General features: G+C 46.2%; 1 protein-coding gene across 2 annotated transcripts in view; it reads right to left on the reverse strand.

Moving 5' to 3' along the window:
- LOC132380972 (MAP kinase-activated protein kinase 2) overlaps positions 1-16982 on the reverse strand; it is a 196335-nt gene extending 179353 nt beyond the window's left edge. For both annotated transcript variants that reach the window (XM_059950012.1, XM_059950011.1), the window contains exon 1: positions 16516-16982. In XM_059950012.1, the coding sequence (XP_059805995.1) occupies positions 16516-16734 (219 nt within the window). In that variant the 5' untranslated portion in view covers positions 16735-16982. The remainder of the gene's footprint in view (positions 1-16515) is intronic.
- Between the last annotated feature and the right edge of the window lie 5942 nt (positions 16983-22924).

Here is a 22924-nt window from a genome sequence, read left to right on the forward strand (position 1 = left end):
ACTTTCCTCTGGAATTCCAAACTTTTGGATTTTTATTGAGCAGTGTTAGAACCAGAATAGACACCTTCAGAAAGAATGCCTTTTAAATAAGCTCCTATTGGCGCATAAATACAAACTGTCTCAGCTGGAAATCTTTCTTAATTTAATCACAAGTGCTAAATGTTTAAATACCGTAAATTCCGGACTATAAGCCGCTACTTTTTTCCCACGCTTTGAACACTGCGGCAACACTGCGGCCTATACTACGGTGCGGCTAATGCATGTTTTTTTTTCATGCCGCCAAAAACATTTTGCCTCGTAACAGTAGACCAATAAAATTGATGAGTAGTTCACAGAGGTCCAATGAAATTGTACGATAAATCAAGCGCACTTTCACAATTAAATTATTGTAAATCAGTCATTTGTACTCACCCTCATCAACATGGAAAACACTCGAAGAAAAGCATTTGATGCAGCTTTTAAGTTAAAGGCGATCAATCTGGCGGTTGAAGAAGGAAATCGAGCTGCTGCACATAATCTTGGCATAAGTGAATCGATGGTGAGAAAGTGGAGACGCCAGCGTGAAGAACTGAGTCAATGCAAAAAGACGACAAAAGCTGTCAGAGGTAATCATAGCAGATGGCCCGAACTTGAAAACTTTCTTGAAGACTGGGTTAACACACAGAGAGCAGGCGGCCGCGGTGTTTCCACCGTGCAGATCAGACTGAAGGCTAAAGCAATCGCCACCAAAATGAAAATCGAAGAGTTTAGAGGTGGGCCATCGTGGTGTTTTAGATTTATGAGACGAAAAGGCCTGTCCGTCAGGGTACGGACAACTCTGTGTCAGCAGCTCCCTCCCAACCACAAGGAAAAACTTGCTAACTTCCGCACATTCACTCAAACAAAGATAGCGGAGAATTCCATCGGGCCAGATGATATCCTAAATATGGATGAAGTACCTTTGACGTTTGACCTGCCTCTCACTCGGACTGTTAATAAAAAAGGTGACTCGTCCATCACACTGAAAACAAGTGGCCATGAGAGAACGCATTTTACTTGTGTTCTGAGCTGCACAGCGTCCGGACTAAAGCTTCCACCGATGGTGATTTTTTAAGCGGCTGACAATGAAAGTTCAGTGAAAGCTGCCATCAAGAGTACAAACTCAGTTCCAGCTGTGATTCCTGGGGGCACCACGAAGTATTTGCAGCCACTGGACATCAGCGTGAACCGGGCATTTAAAGTGGCGCTGCGCGTTGAGTGGGAGGCTTGGATGACAAGTGGCGAGAAATCCTTTACCAAAACAGGACGCATGCGAAGAGCATCTTTAACTCAAGTCTGCCAGTGGATCCTAAATGCGTGGAGCCGTGTCACAACATCCACCATCACCAGCGGGTTTCGAAAGGCTGGACTGCTGCGTTTTGAAGAGGACCGCGTGCGCTCAAGTGAGAGCGACAACGAAGAGACTGAAGTGAGTGACGAGATCCTGAGGTTTTATTCAATTCGGACACTGAAGAAGAGGACTTTGATGGTTTTAGTGCGCAGGAGGAAGATGAAGAAGGCGATCAATAACTTTTCCTGGTAGGCTGCAGTATATATATTTTTTTACCAGTCGTTAGGAGATATTGGAAAGTTGTTCGTCCACTGTTCAGTAAAAAAGTATACGCAACGTAATTTGTGTGTTACCGATACGTATGTATATTTAAAAGTAGCTGTGTTACAGGCACTGTTCGAAAAAAAGCATTTGCAGTATATATTTGTTTATGTTACCATACGGATTTAATTAAAAGTTAAAAAATCCTCACGTGTAATATCTTTCTGTGTAAATATCTCATATTACAACGTGGGACACCTGCGGCTTAAAATCCGGTGCGGCCTGTACAAGTACAAAATTGATTTTCTTTCTAAAATTAGAGCGTGCGGCTTTTAATCAGGTGCGCTCTGTAGTCCGGAATCTACGGTAGTCACATTCTTGCTGTAACACTCCGATCAAATCACTTGCGTGCAGCCTAATTTCACCAACAGAAGCTGTTAAAAAGTCAGAGTCATGAGTTTCTCTCACCGAAAACAGCAGATATCAGGTGAAAATATAGGCCAATGCAACTTCACCAGAATTAACTACGTTTCCTAGCTTCTCCCATCATGTAGAAGGTACAGGAGCCTCAGGACTCACACCACCAGGTTCAGGAGCAGTTACTACCCCTCAACCAATGATCTGACTTTAAGGACTCTTTATCTCATGTTCTCATTATTTTTTGCTATTTATTTATAATTCGTATTTGCACTGTGATCAATCTTTCATTGATCCTATTATAGTTACTATTCTATAGATTTGCCAAGTATGCCCACAGAAAATTGAGTCTCAGGGGTCGTATGTAGTGACATAGATGTACTCTGGTAATAAAATTTACTTTGAACTCTTTTTTTTTCCAAATGAATTCATAGCTCTCTCTAAAAAAAACTGGTCAGGTCACATATTGTTCGTCACCGAGTGAGCATACTTCCAAAATGAGTAACCAGTTCAGAGCTTCAAACACAGACAAAAGGTCCATGATCCATACAGATGGAATGATTTGATGTAATATAGCCTCAGATCATTCTAAATGCATTCCTCAGTAATTCACATATTAAAAGAAAGTCAATATGATAATTAAACATTAGGTTTGACATCTAAAACCAAACAGAATAGTTTTTCCTATGATTTGACATCTCAGAAACAGAAGTGACCTCATCCCACTGTTTACAGAACACACTGTGACCCATCACACCATGCCAAACATTCCCTTAAAAGCCAGCCCCGTGCACTTGCCTGGAAGTGGTACTGTTTTTCCAGCTGCTTATCTCATCGGGGGCTGGCTGCTGGGAAGAAGCTCTGCCATAGATTACAGAAACACGGCATCAGACATTCTTCATGTTAATGAGGGCATCTTTGCCCTCTGGTGATGTCACCGTGGAAGGGGATTAGCAGAGCTTTCTAGTCACCCCTCAGAAACACAGGAGACTCTGCAGATGCTGGGAATCCAGAGGAACGCACGCAAGACACTGGAGGGATGCAGTGGGGCGAGATTCAAAGATCCAAAGCACATTTATTATCAGCTTGAAATCTGCCTGCTTACGGGCTGCCAGAAAGCAAGGAACCCCAATAACCCAATTTATAAAAACAAAAATCAAAACTGACTGCACAGAGAAAGTGGGGGGGGGGAGCGCACAAACTGCAAACAGTAGAAGCACGCGACAGCATTCCGAAGAAGATCGAGTCCTTAGTCCTGCTCCCCGGAGCAGCCGGATTCGGACCAAGCCTGTGTCTCGGTAGCACAGCGGCCAGAGCAGTTCAGGGCCAAGAGATGAAGCAGCACGGTGGGAGAGCGAGGAAAATCAGCCCCACACTCAGGCTTTCCAGTGCATCTTGACCAGCGTTTGAATTGCTCCTCATGCGAGGGCCTGGACCCCGGCGCAGCCCGAAGCCATTCTCAATCTCACCACATCGGCTCGGCGCTTGCAGCAAACCAACCTCGCGCTCGGGTCAGGCGGACGGCCGTTCAAACCCTTCCGCACCAATTCCTCTCCAAACCGCTCACTCCGTCTCCGACAGCGATACCGTCTCCATCTGCAAACCCAGCTCGAACACGGTACTCCAGCTCAGCCCACCCTGCCGAACCAGGCCCGCCGCAATTTCCTTCAGAAAAGATGTCACAAGTAACATTTTTAGTCAACCTTTTGATCAGCCAGTAAGCTGTCACACACCTTTGGCAGCGTCATCTTGAACTGGAAGTACCAGGTGACATCCAAGGAGAAGAATAAGTTTCGGCCTACGACCCTTCATCAGTTCGGAGATCCTACAGGATTTTGTGTGAGTTAGCCACACCTCCGCCTGGGGATCACAATAACCCAACCACCTGGTAACATTGCTCCCACAACAGGCCTCAAAAGAGAAGTAAAAGAATTCAACAAACTTCAGATGTCCTTCCTCTCTGGCCAGCACCTCTGCTAGTCGCCCGTCTTTAAAATTGGCTCAGTTTTTCGCTTCTTCAAGAGGACCGCTGGGAATTCTGGGCGTTCCCCACATCTCACAGCTTTTCTGTTTCCTTCCTCTCTCTGGCCCCAAGCTAATCACCATGGTAACCCAGGCCTCACCCTATCAGTGATATCCTCTTCATCCGGGGTGGTTATTCCCCTCCATAGATGTTGCCTTACCTGCTGAGTTCTTGCACTTGCATAAAACTAGACCGTAAGACGTTGGAGCCGAATTAGGCCACTCAGCCCATCGAGACTGCTCCACCCTTTGATCAGGGCAGCACAGTAATGTAGCAGTTAGTGCAACGCTCTACAAAGACAGCAATTCCCGCCACTGCCTGTAAGGAGTTTGTACATTCTCCCCGTGACAATGTGGGCATCCTCTGGGTGTTCTGGTTTCTTCCCACAGTCCAAAGATGTACGAGTCAGGGTTAGGTTTAGAAAACAGTGGGTATACTCCACTGACACCAGAAGGATGGCTACCCCCAGCACACTCTTGGACTGCGGTGGTTGTTGACACAAACCGTGCATTCCACTGCATGCTACCGTGTTTTGGCCTACAGGTGACAAAGGTAATCCAGACAGATCACTTGATTGCATCAGTGCACTGAGGTAGCACAGGGGAAAAGAAATGCCAGAAAGCAGAGTAAGGTGTTACAGAGAAAGTGCAGTACAGGTAGACAATGACGTGCAAGATCAAAATGAGGCAGGTGAGGTCAAGTGTCCATCTTGTCGTAGTGGGGACCACGCAATGGTGGGGTAGAAGCTGTCCTTGAACCTGGTGGCACATGTTTTCAAGGCTTTTGTATCTCCTGCCCAATGAGCTGGGGAAGGGGAGCGAGTGTCTGGGGTGGGAAGGGCCCTGTTTTGTTTCAAACTTCAAGCATCAGCTTTCTTTGATTTTTCCAGGGAAGTAGCTGTTCTGAAATGTGTGTGGTGTGGAACTTCAGTACCTCCTGTCTGATGTCACACTGATGCTAAAATACTTGCACAAGAATTTTTTTTAATAAATTTGTGATCATATCTCCTGGAGTCCGGCACTTGAACTTTTTAATTCCAGGACAAACATAGATTGGGTGGCAGAGTGGATATATGTCTCTACCAAAGGAGGTGTGAGGTGCTCCTTCCCTCCGCTAGCCTGCAGATCACCCTTGGACAAGGTGTAGCACCTACTTAGCCCCAATCAGGGTCATGTGAAGCCATGGGAGCAGGTAGTGGATGGTCGTATGAGCAGCCGGTGCAGATCACAAGTCCCGGTTATGCGACCACTGACACCAGGCAGACAATCTCTGAAGAGTATTGATAATGGCCGGGGTCACCCGTCTTGTAAAGACACTGCCCAGAAGAAGGCAATGGCAAACCACTTCTGTAGAAACATTTACCAAGAGCAATCAAAGACCATGATTGCTTACGTCATACGACGCAGCACATAATGTTGATGATGTCATACAACACATAATGATGATGTCATACAACACAGCACATAATGATGTCATACAACGCAGCACATACTGACGATGATGCACATAGAAGGTCAACAGTAGAGCAGACAGACAGGCCCTTTGGCCCATAATGCCTGTGCTAAGTGTGATGCCAAATTAAACTAAATCTCTTCTGCTTGCACATGATCAACATCCCTCCATTGCTTGGATAGTCACTATTGCCTACCGACCCATAATGTGGGATGGAACTGAAACACCCAGAGCCATGGGGACAACATACAAACTCCATACAGAAAGCAACCGGAATTCAACCCAGGTTACTGGCATTGTGAAGCATTTCGCTAACTGCTACACTGCCGTGTCACCCATACGGTCCTTCATTACCATGGATAAATGCTCGAATGATCAGAGAGCTAAGGATATGAGGAATAGGCAGGAAAAAAGGGGTTGAGGCAGGTAGAGATCACACTTAGTGTGGGGCCATACATCAGCAGGAGATTGCAGAGTCACTGAGAGGCAGGGTTTACACAGACGTGATTTAATTAACAAATGCCAGTGATGTGTCAACTGATCTTTGCGGGCAATTCTGGCACCTGTAGTTACAATGCAGGCTCTCATTTCTTCACACTTGTTTCTGAGATGGCCAGGAACCACAACAATGCAGCAGAGATCCTCTCTCATCAGGTACCACCAGGGTCAAGGACAACTTCTACCTCACTATTATCAGAGTCTTGTACAGGCCCTCCTTCACTCTTTTAGTAGCTGTACACTCGATTCTGCACTGTTATTGCTTTACATTATTCCAGCACAATGTACCGGGTAATGCTCGGATCTGTATGAACGGTTGGGCCCGCAGGATGAGCTGGCCTTCGTTAATCAGAGGATTGGGTTCATGAGGCAATGCTGCAGCTCTAGAAAACCCCAGGTCAGGCCACGCTTGGAATACCGTGCCCGGTTCTGGTCACCTCATTACAGGAAGGACGTGGAAGCTTTAGAGAGAGTGCGGAGGAGATTTACCGGGATGCTGCCTGGATTAGAGAGAGAAGGCTGAGCAAGCTGGGGTTTCTCTCTCTCTCTCTCTCTCTCTCTCTCTCTCTCTGGAGTGAAGGAGGATGACAAATGATGAGATAGAGGTGTACAAGAAAGCAAGAGGCATAGATTGACAGTAAGGGGCTTGGACATTCATCAGGACTGGTGTTAGAGGCAGATACATTAGAGACACTGTTAGAGAGGTGGATGCATGAAAGAAAAATGGAGAGCAATTGCAGGGAGGAAGGGTTAGATTGAAATTAGAGTTGGTTAAAAGGTCGGTGCAACATCATGGGCCAGGAGACCTGAACTGCACTGCTCTACGCTAACAAAATAGCAGTGAGGCACCTGATACCGACAAGCCGCTCTACCATTCAGTATGACAATGACAAACTAATTCCAGCTGGAATTTGACATTTCTAGCCAAGTCAGATCTCCCCTCTGCCTCTGACACTCCATCTTCGTCTGGTGAAAAGCCCAGCACAGCATCATGGACCGAATGACCTGTATTGCACAGCAAGGTTCTATTTATACAATGCTGAAATCAACTCAGTAATTATCATGAATCATCCAAACCACTTCATCAGTAATTTTCAAGTACACTAGACATCCATTTATTATCAAATTCTTCTCTAGAACAGTAATTACCCACTTACTCGCAAATTTCTCAGTCACAACAAATATCCCTGTGACTGAAAACTGACCTTTTATCAATTATAATTCGGAACCACTTCGCCACTAGCACAGTCAATACGTCCAGACACTATTCATTTTCAGCTATTATACAAGACATCAGACTGCACTTCGGAGGGTCGTGAGCAGCTTCGGGCCCCATATCCGAAGGGGATGGATGTGCTGACCTTGGGGAGAGCCCAAAGCCTAAAGCACATATATAGCTAGGGTGCCTAAGGCTTTTGCACAGTACTCTATTTGTCAACAAGGAGCGGAGAGTGAGTTCATAAATTTGGCGGGAGCATTGGATGTTGGGACTGGTGAGGGTGGAGTACCGTGGGAGAGGTGTGGGACAGGTGACAGAGTAATGTCAGGGGCAGGGTGTGGCACAGGTGCAGACACACCCAGCCCTGAGACGCCAGACAAAGTAATTTGATTCCAAATAATTGGTTTATTTATCATTACAGAACATCTCTCTGGTGCTTCCCTCTCCCTTTTACCAACCATGATTCCTCTCTCCCTGTCCCCTTCTCCCTCTCATTTGACAATTGAGATCCACTATCAGAATCAAGTTTATCATCACTCACATATGTCGTAAAATTTCATTTTGTTTTGCAGAGGCAGTACGGTGTATATATCTATTGCCTAAGACTTTCACACAGTAGTACATCAAAGGAAGGATGTGCTAGCATTGGAGAGAGCCTAAAGGAAGTTCACAAGAACAAAAGGGTTAATATATGAGGAGTGTTTAATGTCACTGGGCCTGTACTCACTGAAGTTTAGAAAAATAGGGGCGGGGGGGTGGGGGACGACTCATTGAAACCACCAAACATTGAAAGACTGAGATAGAGTGGATGTGCAGAGGAAGTTTTCTATAGTAGGGGAGTCTAGGACCCAAGGCGGCTGTGGAGGTGGAGTCATTAAAGTAGTGTCTGATAGGTTCTTGATTATTCAGAGTGTCAAAGGTTATGGGGAGAAGGCGGCAGAATGAGATTGAGATGAAAAATAAATCAGCCCTGATCAAACGGTGGAGCAGAGTCGATGGGCTGAGTGGCCTAATTCAGCCCCAACGGCCAACAGTCCAGTTTTATGCAAGATTTTTCCTAGAGCGGCAGAAACCGAGGGGAGATCTGTTGGAGGTTAACAGGACAATGAGAACAGCCAGACGGCATCTTTTTCCCAGGGTTGAAATGTCTAATACCAGAGGACATGCATTTATAGTGAGTTCGAAGGAGGTGTGAGGAGCAAGTGCTTTTTTATAAAAAATACAGACAGTGGTGGGTGCCCGGGATGGTAGAGGCAGAGACACGAGTCTTTCAGGAGATGTTTAGATAAGCACACGAACGTGAGGGAAATGGAAATTGTGTAGTTTAGTTGGCCACTGGAATCAAAATCAGGTTTAATATCTCTGGCAAATGTCATGAAATTTGTTGTTTTGCAGCAGCACTCATGTCAATGCATAATAATAAAACCATAAATTACCATTAAAAAAATAAATTAAATTAGTGCAAAAAAAGAGGGGGAAAATAGTGAGATGGTGTACATGGCTTCAATGTTCATTCAGAAATTGGATGACAGAGGGGAAGAAGCTGTTCCTGAATCGTTGAGTGTGTGTCTTCAGGCTCCTGTACCTCCTCCCTGATGGCAGAGGGGAAGAAGCTGTTCCTGAATCGCTGAGTGTGTGTCTTCAGGCTCCTGTACCTCCCACCTGATGTTAGCAATGAGAAGAGGGTATTTCCTGGGCGATGGGGGTCCTTAATGATGGATGCTGCTCTTTTGAGGCATCACTCCTCGAAGGTGTCCCGAGGCCAGTGCCCATGATAGAACTGACTTGATTTCACAAATTTCTTCAGCTCTTTTCTAACCCTGTGCAATGGCCCATCCACACTACGTCGTGATGTAACCAGTAGAATGCTCTCCACAGCACATCTGTAGAAATTTGGTGACATACCAATTCTCCTCCAACTCCTAATGAAGCATAGCCAGTGTCGTGCCTTCTTGGTAACTGCATTGACATGTTGGGTCCAGGACAGAGCCTCAGGAGATGATTAATAATTTTTTGGTTCAGCACAACATTGAGGGCTGAATGGCCTGTACTGTTCTATAAACAGCAAGTGCAATGCACCATTAAACCAGGTAAGCAGCAAAGCCAAGGATGAAAGGCAAATAAGAGAACAAAAGGCAAGAACAGATGGCAGAAAGGCTGGGGGCAGGACAACTGCAAACCATTCACCCAGGCTCGGGGAAAACTTCAAAGGCAGAAACAATGGAAGCCCCTTCTCGCTCTCTTGCCTGTGTGCAAGCACGTGCAGAGAGAGGAACCTTGGAACCAGTGCTTGGAAAAAGTGTTTATGACAAAAAGCATCCAAGGTAACAGCACAAATGTGAAATCTTGGAATTGTAACTGCAGTGTGCAGGCAAACTTGTTTCTGTGCCCAGATAGGCTGAATAAAGCAACATCAATAAAGTCAAGAAAGTAGGAATTTTTGGCTATTAGAACACATCGTCAATTGAATTAGACTATTTTAGCATTGTGAGTCGTAATAAGCTGGTTATAATTCGCATACACAAACCAGGTTGCTTAGGGAGAGATGCAGAAGAACTGTTTGCATGGGAAACAACTTCTTCCCTCAGGCCATAAGACGACTGAACTCCGAACATTGGGTTGAAATACAGAGCATTCTCTCATTTCATTTCAGATTCCTAACATTTTTTCCCCTGTCTCTCTCAGCCAGACCCGTGGGAAGTTAACACATCCCTATTTTATTTCACCAGGCACCACTGCATCTTCGGACTGTTTGTCCTCCACCCGACAGCTGACACCCTCACAAACTACGCACCTTTCTCCGATCACCCCACCAATCCTTTCACACTCTTCGAAGGACCTACCCAGGGCCCTCTGGGGAATGGGGGGGAGGGTAGCAAATATGGTCAAGGACGTAAGACTGTGAGACGTACAGTACTGTGCAGAGGTATTACACGCATACACATAGCTCGGGTGACTACGGCTTTTGCACAGTACTGAAGGAGCAGAATGTGGCCATTCAGCCCATCTTGCCTGCTCTGCCATTCTATCATGCCTGACTTTGGGGAGGACAGGTGCAGCATCTGTCTGGCCCGTGCGTTACCCCAAAATCAGGTTATTATTACTTGATAGAGGGCGCTAAGAGGCACAGATCACGTTGACAGCCAGGTCTTCTCACCCTAAGGCAGAAACGACTAATAGACAATAGACAATAGGTGCAGAAGTAGACCATTCGGCCCCTCGAGTCTGCACCGCCATTCTGAGATCATGGCTGATCATTCACTATCAATACCCAGTCCCTGCCTTGTCCCCATATCCCTTGATTCACCTATTCATCAGATATCTATCTGGCTCCTTCTTGAAAGCATCCAGAGAATTGGCCTCCACCGTCTTCTGAGGCAGTGCATTCTACACCTCCACAACTCTCTGGGAGAAGAAGTTTTTCCTCTGGGGAGCATACTTTTAAGATGAAAGGAAATATTGTGGGGTGGGGAGGCAGTAGGGGTTGAATGTCAGACGATTTTTTTTAAAAAAACAGTGCGGTGGAATGCCCTGCCAGGGATGGTGAAAAGGGCTGATATGTGAGGGACATTGAGGAGACTCTTAGATAGGCTCATGGATGACAGAAAAACGCAGGGTTATGTGGGAGGGGTAGGGTTAGACTAATCTTGGAGGAGGTTGAGAGGCCAGCACAACATCGTGGATGGAAGGTCTACATTCGGTGTTCAGCACTTTGCCAGGATGTACAACCGACCAGCTTCAAAGATATTAACAGAGGAAAAGCCTGTAGTAACCAACCCAAAATGTCCATAGTTCCTTGCCCTTCCAGGTGACACGCTTGCCCTGGCATAAGGAACCGGACCAGTCCTCACCGCTGATCAAACAGAAGCGTCCCTCGGCTCATCGCTCAGTCCGTCTGTCGGCAGTGTGGTCCATCTACAGCACAAACTGGAGTTACTCAAACTCTGCTGAAACACTCTGCAATCCCCAGAGACAACTTCAGACACCAGCAGCTGATGTTTCCCCTCCAACCCACACAGCCTCCCAAAATGGGAACATTTGCTGTTCCTTCACTGCCCAAGTCTTGGCTCTCCCACCCTGCAGCAAAGTGGGACGACTAAATCAATTTTTTAGTATGATAAATTGGGACTCTTGACCTCAATCTAGCTCGTTATGATCTTGCACTTTATTGTCGGCCTGCACTGCACCTTCTCTGCAGCTGTTACACTGTGTTGTTATGTTTTTCCTTGTTCTGCCTCAGCGGAACAGGTCCTATCAGCCCAACAAGCCGCAGTGGCCAGCAAACCATCTATTTAACATTAGCCTAACCACACAACAATTTACAATGCCCAATTAACCTACCAATCAGTACATCTTTGGACTGTGGGAGGAAACCGGAGCACCCGGAGGAAACCCACGTGGTCACAGGGCGAACGTACAAATTCCTCACAGACAGCACCCAAATTGAACTCTAACGGGCTGAGATAGAGTCATAGAAAAGTATAGCACAGAAACAGGCCCTTCAGATGATCAAGTCCGTGCCAAGCCATTTAGACTACGTACACCGAGAACCATAGCCTTCCAAATCCCTACCATCCATGTACCTATCGAAACTTCTCTTAAATGTTGATCCGAGCTTGCTCTGGCAGCTCGTTCCGCACTCTCGCTCTGAGTGAAGAAGTTTCCCTTTGTGCTCCCTTTAAACGTATCACCTTTCACCCTTAACCCATGACATCTAGTTGCAATCCCACCCAATCGCAGATGTAAAAGCATCGCACTAACTGCTACACTACTGTGGCGCCCAGGACGTTAGGCCATTCAGCCCATCGAGTCTGCTCTGCCATTCCATCATGGCTGACTTTGGTGCACAATACATTTCTTTGTACGGTGCTTGTGGTAAATGAGTGAATCTGAATCTGCTCAGGAGTGGTAGCAGTTTCATGGTCCTGTGTCTGGAACGTCCAGGCAACAGAGAACTGCACGGTGCAGAAACATAATTGACAGGGCTGCTGACAAGGACATCCCAAATCTAACAGAACCTTTCAAGAACGACTTAGTTATACTTGAATATTCCATGCCCCATCAGTCTTCAGGCCATGCCACTCAGGGACTTGTGCTAATAATATTTTTTGTGGCTGCATGTGTTACTGTAACTACATGTGCTGTGTGTTACGTGTGACAGTATGTACTGTCGGCCCTCCTTATCTGCAGATTGCGTATGCACGGATTCAACCAACCACGGATCGGGAAGTTCTCCCTGCAGCACTCATTGTCTGAGCATGTACAGACTATTTTTTCTTGTCATTATTCCTTAAACAAAACAGTATAACAATTACTTACATAGCATTTACGTTGTACTTAGAAGTACAGGCAGTCCCCGGGTTATGAACGAGTTCCGTTCCTGAGTCCGTCTTTAAGTCGGATTTGAGGTCGGAACAGGTACATCCGGCATTACTTAGCATCAGTTAGTCAAACGTTTTCTTAGGATATAATACATATTTTACCTTTCTATGCATATAAGACACTTAAGAAACATATGTATTTCAATAATTAAACCACTGTGTCACTTAGTAATAATTGTAGCTTACATTGGGGCAGGGCTTTTCACATGCTCCATTAAAATTCTTCCGATTGTTGACCGACTGTAGCCTAACGCTTTTCCAATGACCGATGGCGTTTCACCTCTTTCCGATCGCTTTATTACTTCCACCTTATTTTCAATCGTGATCGTGATTATTTTCATGAACAGAAGCACTGTGGATTCAGAGCTGCACCGCCAGGTCCTAATGTCCACTGCAGAGACATGTTAAATAAAGTCCGGGATTCCGCTGGGTCCTGAAAACCACCACACTGAGAATGGGTTAAATAAGAGACTTGAGCATCCGTGAATTTTGGTATCCGCGGGGGGTCCTGGAACCAATCCCCCGTGGATAAGGAGGGCCGACTGTACTGTGTTTTGCAGATTGGCCCCGAAGGAACACTGTTTCATTCAGCTGTACACATGTGTCTGGTTCTCGGACAAAAGGGGATAATTACACTCATCTATTTAGATGTTCCCACAATCAACAATCTCGCTTTAAGGACTCCTTGTTATTTTATGTTAACATTATTTATTGCTATTTGCTTATCTTTGCATTTGTACAGTTTGTTGTCTTCTAGGCTCTACTTGTTCTTTCATCGATCCTGTTTACAGTCACTGTTCTATAGATTTGCTGAGTCTGCCCACAGGAAAAAGAACCTCAGGGTTGTATGTGGTGACATACTTATATGTACTCTGATAATAACTTTTAACTTGAACTTTTGAATGACAATTAAGTTTGAACCTGAAGGTAGAAGATACGTGTCATTATCATGGAGACCATTCTATAATAAGAGGAATGTTTCAGATCAGAGATCGCTGGAAACCTTCAGCCCTCTGAGGCACAGACTCAGTCAGAAATGACTAGTACAAGTCGGACTGGTTCTCCGATAAAATTGACCACATTCAAACACTAACGTAACAGCTCATTCTTGAACTTTAATTTTGATATGGCCAATATACCATGACTCCTACAAACAACAAGCAAAGACATACGACATTGAAACAAGTTTCACCCACACAGTCCTGCCGTGTAATAAGGTCACCAGTCAGAACTGTGGCTTCAGCCCCACTCTCGCCATTCCACATTCACTGGACCATCCTGTAATCGGGAAATCCACCTCTGAACTGTATTAATTAATGTCTCTGCACTCATAGTATTTTGGGGGGGCACAGAGATCCAGCTTCCAAGAGAGAACCTGAGGCGTAAAATTGCTGAATCCACTTCCTCAACGCAGAGTGCGTGCTTCAGGGATAAACTCAACGCGTGGTGTCCTAGTGATGATCCCTGGCCCCCAGAGGAGGCACCAGACCAGTCCAAAAACCATCACGACCCATACAGCACAAAGTTCCTTGGAGCAACCCCACAAGATACCCCTGGAGTCTGAACTGACTCTGAATTTATATTTGTATTTGCACAGTTTGTTGTCTTTTGCACGTTATTTTTTGCTCATCTCTGTCATGTGTAGCTCCTCATTGTACTTTGTTGAGCTTACTGAGAGTGCCCACAAGAATATGAATTTTAAGGTCGTACAGTGGATTCCAGTGAATTGGGCCATCGGTTAATCGGATAAGCTGCTTATTTAGGACAACACTTAAAGCAGTAAAGTAGCCGAAATTTCATTTGCTTATTTGAGACACTATGCTGCTTAACTGGGACTGGAGACTGCTGCCAAACAGTTTCTAACAGGCATCAGTCACGTGCACTTGTGCAGCCATAAAATACTACACCATCTTCAGAGCGAACAGCTTTTAAATAGCATCAGTTGTGTATGTTTATGCTCAAATAGCAGTGATTTTTGTCACTGATAGTTGGCAAGAAATAAGCAGCAAGAGAATTCCGACCTGCTTTGCTCCCTGCAGTTTCAAGCACTCAGGCTAGAAGATGCCAGAAACAGCAGCAAGTGAAAACAAAACGATTTCATGAACTCAGGTTCGGAAGTACGAAGAATTTGAAGGTATCAACAATTATCTTGAATGTTACAAGGAAAATGAAGATCTGGAAGATGCATTTTATGAAGGCGGTCCATGATCTGCACTAGGTGTCTGAGCCGATTTTGTTCATTTACAGTCAAAAGAACACAACAGTGAATACCTCCTTTGATAATTATTAGGAATTAATGTACAGTTTTATAGTACTGTAGTAGTACTGGTAGTGTTCTAATTTGTTCTATATTTCACTTAAATACAGAATTTGTTCCTCAGTTAAACAGTAAGCTGTCTTTTTTAAAAAATACCTTTTAAACTATTTCTATGAAACTTGAGCTAATCGGGGCAGCCGCTTAATTGGGCCAAAATGTACTGGTCCTTTTGTGTCCTCATTAACTGGAATCCACTGGTAACATATACATGCTCTGACAAATTTACTTTGATCTTTGAACGCATGCTTGGCTCCCAGGATAATCAAAGGAAGTTACTGATCTGATTTCCCAGCGACTGGGTCATGGAAAGCTCAAGTCAAATCAGTACAAAAGTATCAAGTGTGATTACATGCAGAGACACTGCACAAATCTAAAGCCAGGAAAAAGAATTTGATCACCATAATCTCTGAGAGAACCGACAGTCTCTATACACTTAGGTACACCTGCTCGTTAATGCAAATATCTAATTAGCCAATCATGTGGCAGCCACTCAGTGCATAAAAGTGCAGACATGGTCAAGAGGTTCAGTTGTTGCTCAGACCAAACATCAGAATGGGGGAAGAAATGTGATCGAAGAGATTTTGACTGTGGAATGATTGTTGGTGCCAGACGGGATGTTTTGAGTATCTCAGAAACTGCTGATCTCCTGGGATTTTCACACACAATAATCTCTAGCGTCTACAGAGAATGGAGCAAAAAGCAATAACTATCCAATGAGCAGCAGTCTGTGGGCAAAAATGCCTTGCTAATGGGGGAGGTTAGAGGAGAATGGCTAGACTGCCTCAAGGTGAGGGTAACTCCAAAAACCACACTTTACAACAGTGGTGCGTAGAAGAGCATCTCTGAACACTCAACACGTAGAGCCTTAAAGTGGATGGGCTACAGCAGCAGGAGACCATGAACATACACTCAGTAGCCACTTTATTAAGTTCAGGAGGTATCTGATAAAGCGGCCACTGATTGTACAAAAGAATGATTTTTTTTTAAAGCAATTACATTTGTAAGATAGTTTCAAGTAAACTGGTCCATTGTAGACGATTGCCCACCGACTTTGTTCTGCAGCCCATCGGTTAGTTACAGTGAACACACACACCTGTCTCCGAAACTTAGTGCACCAGGTAAGCTCTTGTGACAATCGACAACAGAATGATGGTCCGTCCGCGACACTGACACTGACTACAACTCTTGCTGGGACATCACGGCGGGGGCGAAGCCAGCCGCGTTACCCGCAAGTCATTCTTTCCCTTGGAACTGAGGGGGTGGTGGGGGGGGGGATGCCGATTTCCGGGGCACTGGAGTACAACAAACATGAACAAGCATGCGGATATGTGGGAGACGATTCACCTTCCGGTGTCCCGTGTCTCGGGCCCACGGTGGGAGAGGGTGATGCGGGTCATTTCACCCCTCGGTTACTACAAGGTGATAATTAAATTATTCTCTCCCTGCACAATGAGATAAACATTTCTCTCGGATATTCCAACCTGATAAATTAAACAGATCTCTGCCAACACAATGCAATGCTATACCAAGTAATTAAACACTTAAACGAACACAATCAACTGTTCACGTCTTGGCTATTCAAATCAGTTACTTTAAGATTCAACTCGGTGGAGTTACTGGCGGCACTGTGGAACTCACCTTCAGGGCAAATTTCTCGCCGGTTTTCTTGTTGTAACATTCCAAAACTTTGCCATTGATGCCAAGTCCCAGAACCTGCGCTGTGACCTTGTAGTCGTCGGTGATGGCGTTTCTCTTGGTCTGGGCGCCGGTTCTCGGGGTTGGAGGGGGACAGGGGAGCGGCTCAGGGATCTGGTTGTCTTGCTGCGGCTCCCGGCCTGTCGCAACGTTCGGTAACATTGTTACAATCGGCGCCCGATACTTTGTACACTTCGCACTCGATACAGTGTCGATCACCGTGCAGACAAAGTTACACAAGCGGTCCCGGAGCAAGAGGAGAATCCAATCCAAGCCCGAAAGCTCCAGCTCGGTGCGATTCCTCAACTACCACGGCCTTTTTTGTTCCAGTCAGAGTGTCGGTAAAGATCCCATTTGGTCAGTTTCACTGCACTTCTCTTCCACGGGAGTTTCAGTGGAAATTGACGTGCTGACGTCAAAGCCTCACTGCCAAACCAGAGTCTTCGCTTAAAGGCGAGGTCGCGGGCAGGATTTTTTGTCGCAAAGAACGCTGATTTTCATTGTAAGACACACACGATAAACATACACAGACCCCACACATACACAGGCGCACGCCTACTACACAGACTTCACACACACACTGAATGAGGGCTCCCTTAGTCGGGGTCGTCCTAGCTGTCTAGATATGCAAGCCGGGGCAGCACAATATGGAGAGCAAGCTGTTGCCCATGCAGTGCAAAGGAACGACAGAGACCGACCTAGTTTTGCACAATGTTGCCATCAGCGTTGAATTCAATGTAGAACTGTCCCAGGGACTCCAGCTCCGGACTTTTCCCTCGGGGTTTACTCCCAAAGCCTTCCCCAAGTTCAGATCAGAGTTTTCCCTTTCCTAGATGAGCTGCCAACCACGGCTGATCAGCCCCACCTGCCCGAAGCGACTGGTGTTAAGGCGCCAGAAATCCGTCTTTGCCCCTTCTCCTGTCGGTAGAAACGGTTCCGGCGGGCTCGGTAGCTAAGCCACGGGTGAAGGCCGGGAGCTGGACTTGGATGTCAGAGGCTGTGGAGACGCACACCATTGGGAGCGTTTAATAGTAGTGGGAGCTTATCCCCATTACCACCCCTCCCCCGGCTAGAACAACCGTAAGGAACCACAATGACACACACAATGCACATATACAGAACCCACACATTCACACTTTACACGCACAAAACACACATACACAGACCCCACACACTCTCACTTCACACACACACATACACACACCCACACACTCTCACTTCACACACACACATACACAAACCCCCATACAGAACCCACACATTCACACTTTACACACACAAAACACACATACACAGACCCCACACACTCTCACTTCACACACACAAACCCCCCCACACACAAAGCACATTTACAGAACCCACACATTCACACTTTACACACACTTTACACACATACACAGACAGACCCTACACATTCACACTTCACACACACACACACACACACACACACACACACACACACACACAGACCCCACACAGTCACACTACACACACACACACACACAGACCCTCCCACACACACACAATGCACATATACAGAACCCACACATTCACACTTTACACACACAAAACACATATACACAGACAGACCCCACACATTCACACTTCACACACACACACACACACACACACACACACAAAATACACATACACAGACCCCACACAGTCACACTACACACACACACACAGACCCTCCCACACACACACAATGCACATATACAGAACCCACACATTCACACTTTACACACACAAAACACACATACACAGACCCCACACACTCTCACTTCACACACACATACACAGACCCCCCCACACACACATAATGCACATACACAGACCCCACACACTCACACTACACACACACACACATACACAGACCCCCCCCCACACACACAATGCACATACACAGACCCCCCACACACACACAATGCACATACACAGACCCCACACACTCACACTATACACACACACATACACAGACCCCCCACACACATACGCAATGCACATACACAGACCCCACACACTCACACTACACACACATACACAGACCCCCCCACACGCACACAATGCACTAACACAGACCCCACACACTCACACTACACACACACAGACCCCCCCACACACACACAATGCACATACACAGACCCCACACCCCCCCCACACACACACACACACAATGCACATATACAGAACCCACACATTCACACTTTACACACACAAAACACACATACACAGACCCCACACACTCACACTTCACACACACACACACACACACACACACACAATACACACACACACAAAGCACACATACACAGACTCCACACACAGACACACACACAAAACACACATACACAGACCCAATGCATACATACACACACAGAGAAAAAACACAAGCCACTGACTCCACATACGAACACACACAGAGACAGACAAACACACAATGCTGAAAGAATTCAGCAAGTTTGGCAGTATCTATTTCCATATGACCATAAGATATAAGCGCTAAATTGGGCCATTTGGCCCATTGAGTCTGCTCCACCATTTCATCGTGGCTGATCCATTTCCCTCTCAGGCCCTATATCCTGCCTTCTCCCCGTGTCCCCTCATGCCCTGACTAATCAAGAATCTATCAAGCTCTGCCTTAAATATACCCAGCGACTTGGCCTCCACAGCCGCCTGTGGGAACGAATTCCACAGATTCCCCACTCTCGGTAAAGAAATTCATCATCTCTGTTCTTGAAAGATCAGCTTTTTACTTCACCCCATAGATGCTGGCTGACCCACTGAGTACACCAGCGCTTTCTGCGTGCCGCCCCAGATTCCCAGCATCCACAATCTCGTTGGTATCTCACATTATCATTGTGTTTTTCGAGAGAAGGGCAAAGCTGCAGGTTGGGTTGGGTGGCCGGGGTATGGGCTGGCGGGGGAGTTAAATTGGCAACGTTTACAGGCTCTGGGTCCAGTCTACCGAAGAGCTTGGAAACCAAAGTTGTGAGTTCCCACGTGCCCCAGGGGTCCCTTGCCAAGCTGATGGGGAATAGGAAGCCTTCGGTCGGCCTCCAAAGTCAGCATCCCCTCTGGTCGGACCATGCCAGAGCTGCAGCTTTTCAGAAGTTAACACAAACTTTGCTCTGAGTGTTTGGAACAACACACCATTTACTGCCCAACACCCCGCCATTCGGTCATTACGTTTGGCATAGCAGTCACAAAGACCATGCTGAAGGGTCGGAACAAAGAAAGAGACGGCATCATTGAGTGCCTAAAGATAAAGAAAACCCCGCTGGAAGTCTGAAACCAAGTCTCCTCCTCCTGAAACTTTGCATTCCTGTCCTGTGGATACTGCCTGACCAGCTGAGTGTTTCACTGTTTTCTGCTGTCAGCTTTCACCAAAAACTTTTTGCCTTTAATCATTCCTCCCTCTCTCCTTCTCTCTCTACCTCTCTCTATCGCCTTTTCTCTCCCTCCTTCTCCCTCTCAGTCTTTCTCCTTCCCTTCCCTCTGCCTCTCCCTCCTTATCCCTCTCTCTACTCCCCAACCCTCTCTCTCCCTCCCCATCCATTTCCTCCCCCTCTCCTCGGTCTCCCACCATCCCTCCCCCTCCCTCACCTACCTCCCTCTGCTTCTCCCCCTATCTCTCCTCATCTTTTCCCTCTGCCCTCTCTCCTTCTCCCTCCCTCCCATCCTCCTCCTTCCGTCTCCCACCCTCCATCCTTTCCTTCCCCTCTCCCTCCCTTTCCCAATCTTCCCACTCTCTTCCGCATCTCTCCCTATCTTTCCCTTCTCTCTCCCTTCCCCCTTTTTTGCCCCCTCCTCCCCTCTCTCCTAACTCTTTCCTGGTGTCCTCCATTTCACTTTCTCTCTCCTTCCCTCTCTTTCCTTGAGTGAGGAAGTTTCTCTTCTTTATTCAGAGCACCAGCCCCCATTCCTGGGACTGTGCTCCCCCAGCTTTACTCTGCCAACACACCACCACCCTGCCTCAATCCCTACCACTATCTGGCTGAGTGTACAGAGTCATCAGTCCCTCTGTAAATTTACCCACAATGCCAGGTTTTATTCACGGTGGATTCTGGTCGGATTCCGTGGAATTTCGTCCCCAGGGGCCAGAATCCCTACTGTATTCCGTGATGGGGCTACAGTCTTGTTTCTTTCCCCTTTCTCGTTGGGGCCACAAACTCGGAATGAGGGGATGTCTGGTTCCACTGAGTCAGAATGTGAGGCCCTGTGTCCCAGAGAGCTGCAATGTTCACTCGGAGGGGAGATGTTTGAAAGATCTTCACATCCTGAGCAGGAAATTGACTGAGTCAGACATGGTTCTGAGCCGTTGAGTTCCTCCAGCTGTTTGTGGTAATCTGTTCCATATTCCAGCAACCCCCTTAATCATCAGACTCCAGAATCTGAGAGGTTAATTTCACTCAGCCAGCACTGAACTGATTCCACAACCTAGGGTCTCACTCTCAGGACTCTACAACTCGTGTTCTCAATATTTATTGCTTATTTATTTATCATTATTATTTTTTTCTATTTTCTCAATTTGTCCTCTCTAACACATTAGGTGTCTGTCTTTGCGCGCTATTTTTAATTGACTCTAACACCATAAGACTTAGGAGCAGATTTTGGAAATTCAGCCCATCAAGTCTGCTCCACCAATTCATCACAGCTGATCGATCCATTTCCCTCTCAACCCTGTTCTCCTTCCTTATCCCGATAGCCTTTCATGCCCCGACTAATCAAGAACCTGCCTCCGCCTTAAGTGTACTCAGTGACCTGTCTTCCACTGCCCCGTATGGCAACGAGCTCCAGATTCACCCTCTGGCTAAAGAAATTCCTCCTCATCTCTGTTCTGAATGGACATCCCTTGATTTCGAGGCTGTGACCTCTGGTCCTAGACTCCCCAGCAAAGGAATCATCCTGGCCACACCCACACTATCTAAGCCTTTCAACATTTGATAGGTTTCAATCAGATTACTCCTCATTCTTCTGAGTTCTAGTGAGTACAGGCCCAGACCCTTCAATCACTCTGCATATGATAACCCTTTCATTCCCAGAATCATTCTCATGAATGATCTCCAATGCCATCACACCCCTTCTTAAATGAGGGGCCCAAAACTGCTCACAATACTTCAAGTGAGTCCTCGCCAGTTCATTATAAAGCCTCAACATTACAACCTTGCTGTTATATTCTAGTCCTCTCAAAATGAATGCACTTGCCTTCCTCATCACTGACTAAACCTGCAAGTTAACCTTCGGGGAATTCCCGCACAAGGACTCCCTTTGCACCTCCAGTTTTTGAATTTTCTCCCCATTTAGAAAACAGTCTGTGCTTTTATTCCTTCGACCAAAGTGTGTGACCATACACTTCCTGACTATATTCCATCTGCTCATTCTCCTAATCTGTCCATGTTATTCTACAGCCTCTCTGCTTCCATGGCACTACCTGACCTTCCACCAATCTCCAACTACCCACAAACTTTTCTCTACTATATGCCCTCTCTTTTGCTTTTATGTTGGCTTTGACTTCTCTTGTCAGCCACAGTTGCCTCATCGAGCCTCTAGAATACTTCCTCTTCATTGAAATGTACCTATCCTGTGCCTTCCAAATTGTTCCCAGAAACTCCAGCCATTGTTGCTCTGCTGTCATGCCTGCTAGTGTCCACTTCCAATCAAATTTGGCCAATTACTCTTTCAAGCTTCTCCAATTCCCTTTACTCCATTATAGTACCAATACATCTGACTTCAGCTTCTCTCTCTCAAATAGCAGAGTGAATTCTATCATATATGATCACAGTCTTCAGGGTACCTTTACCGTAAGCTCCCTAATCATATCTGGTTCATTACACGACACCCAAAGAGAATTGCTGATCCCCTAGTGGACTCAGCCACAGGCTGTTCCATAAAGCCATCTCATAGGCATTCCACAGACTCTCTCTCGTGCGATCCAGATCAACTTGATTTTCCCAATCTATCTGCATATTGAAGTCCCCCATGACTAATGTAACGTTGCCTTTTTGACATGCGTTTTCTATCTCCTGCTGTAATTTGTAGCCCACATTCTGGCTACTGTAACTAACTCCCAGCAGGGTCTTCTTACCCTTGCAGTTTCTTAACTCTACGCACAAGGGTCCCGATCCTATGTCACCTCTTTCTAAAGTTTTGTTTTCATTTTTTACCAGCAGAGCCTCTCTTCTTTCTCTGCCTACCTGCCAGTCCTTTCGATAGATTGTGTACCCTGGGATGTTAAGCTCCCAACTACAATCATCTTTCAGCCATATCTTTGTGATGCCCACAACGTCATGCCTGCCGAACTCCAACTGTGCTACAAGATCATCTACCTTATTTTGTATCCTGCGTGCAT

This window comes from Hypanus sabinus, chromosome 25 (genome assembly GCF_030144855.1).
Source record: "Hypanus sabinus isolate sHypSab1 chromosome 25, sHypSab1.hap1, whole genome shotgun sequence".
Taxonomy (NCBI): domain Eukaryota; kingdom Metazoa; phylum Chordata; class Chondrichthyes; order Myliobatiformes; family Dasyatidae; genus Hypanus; species Hypanus sabinus.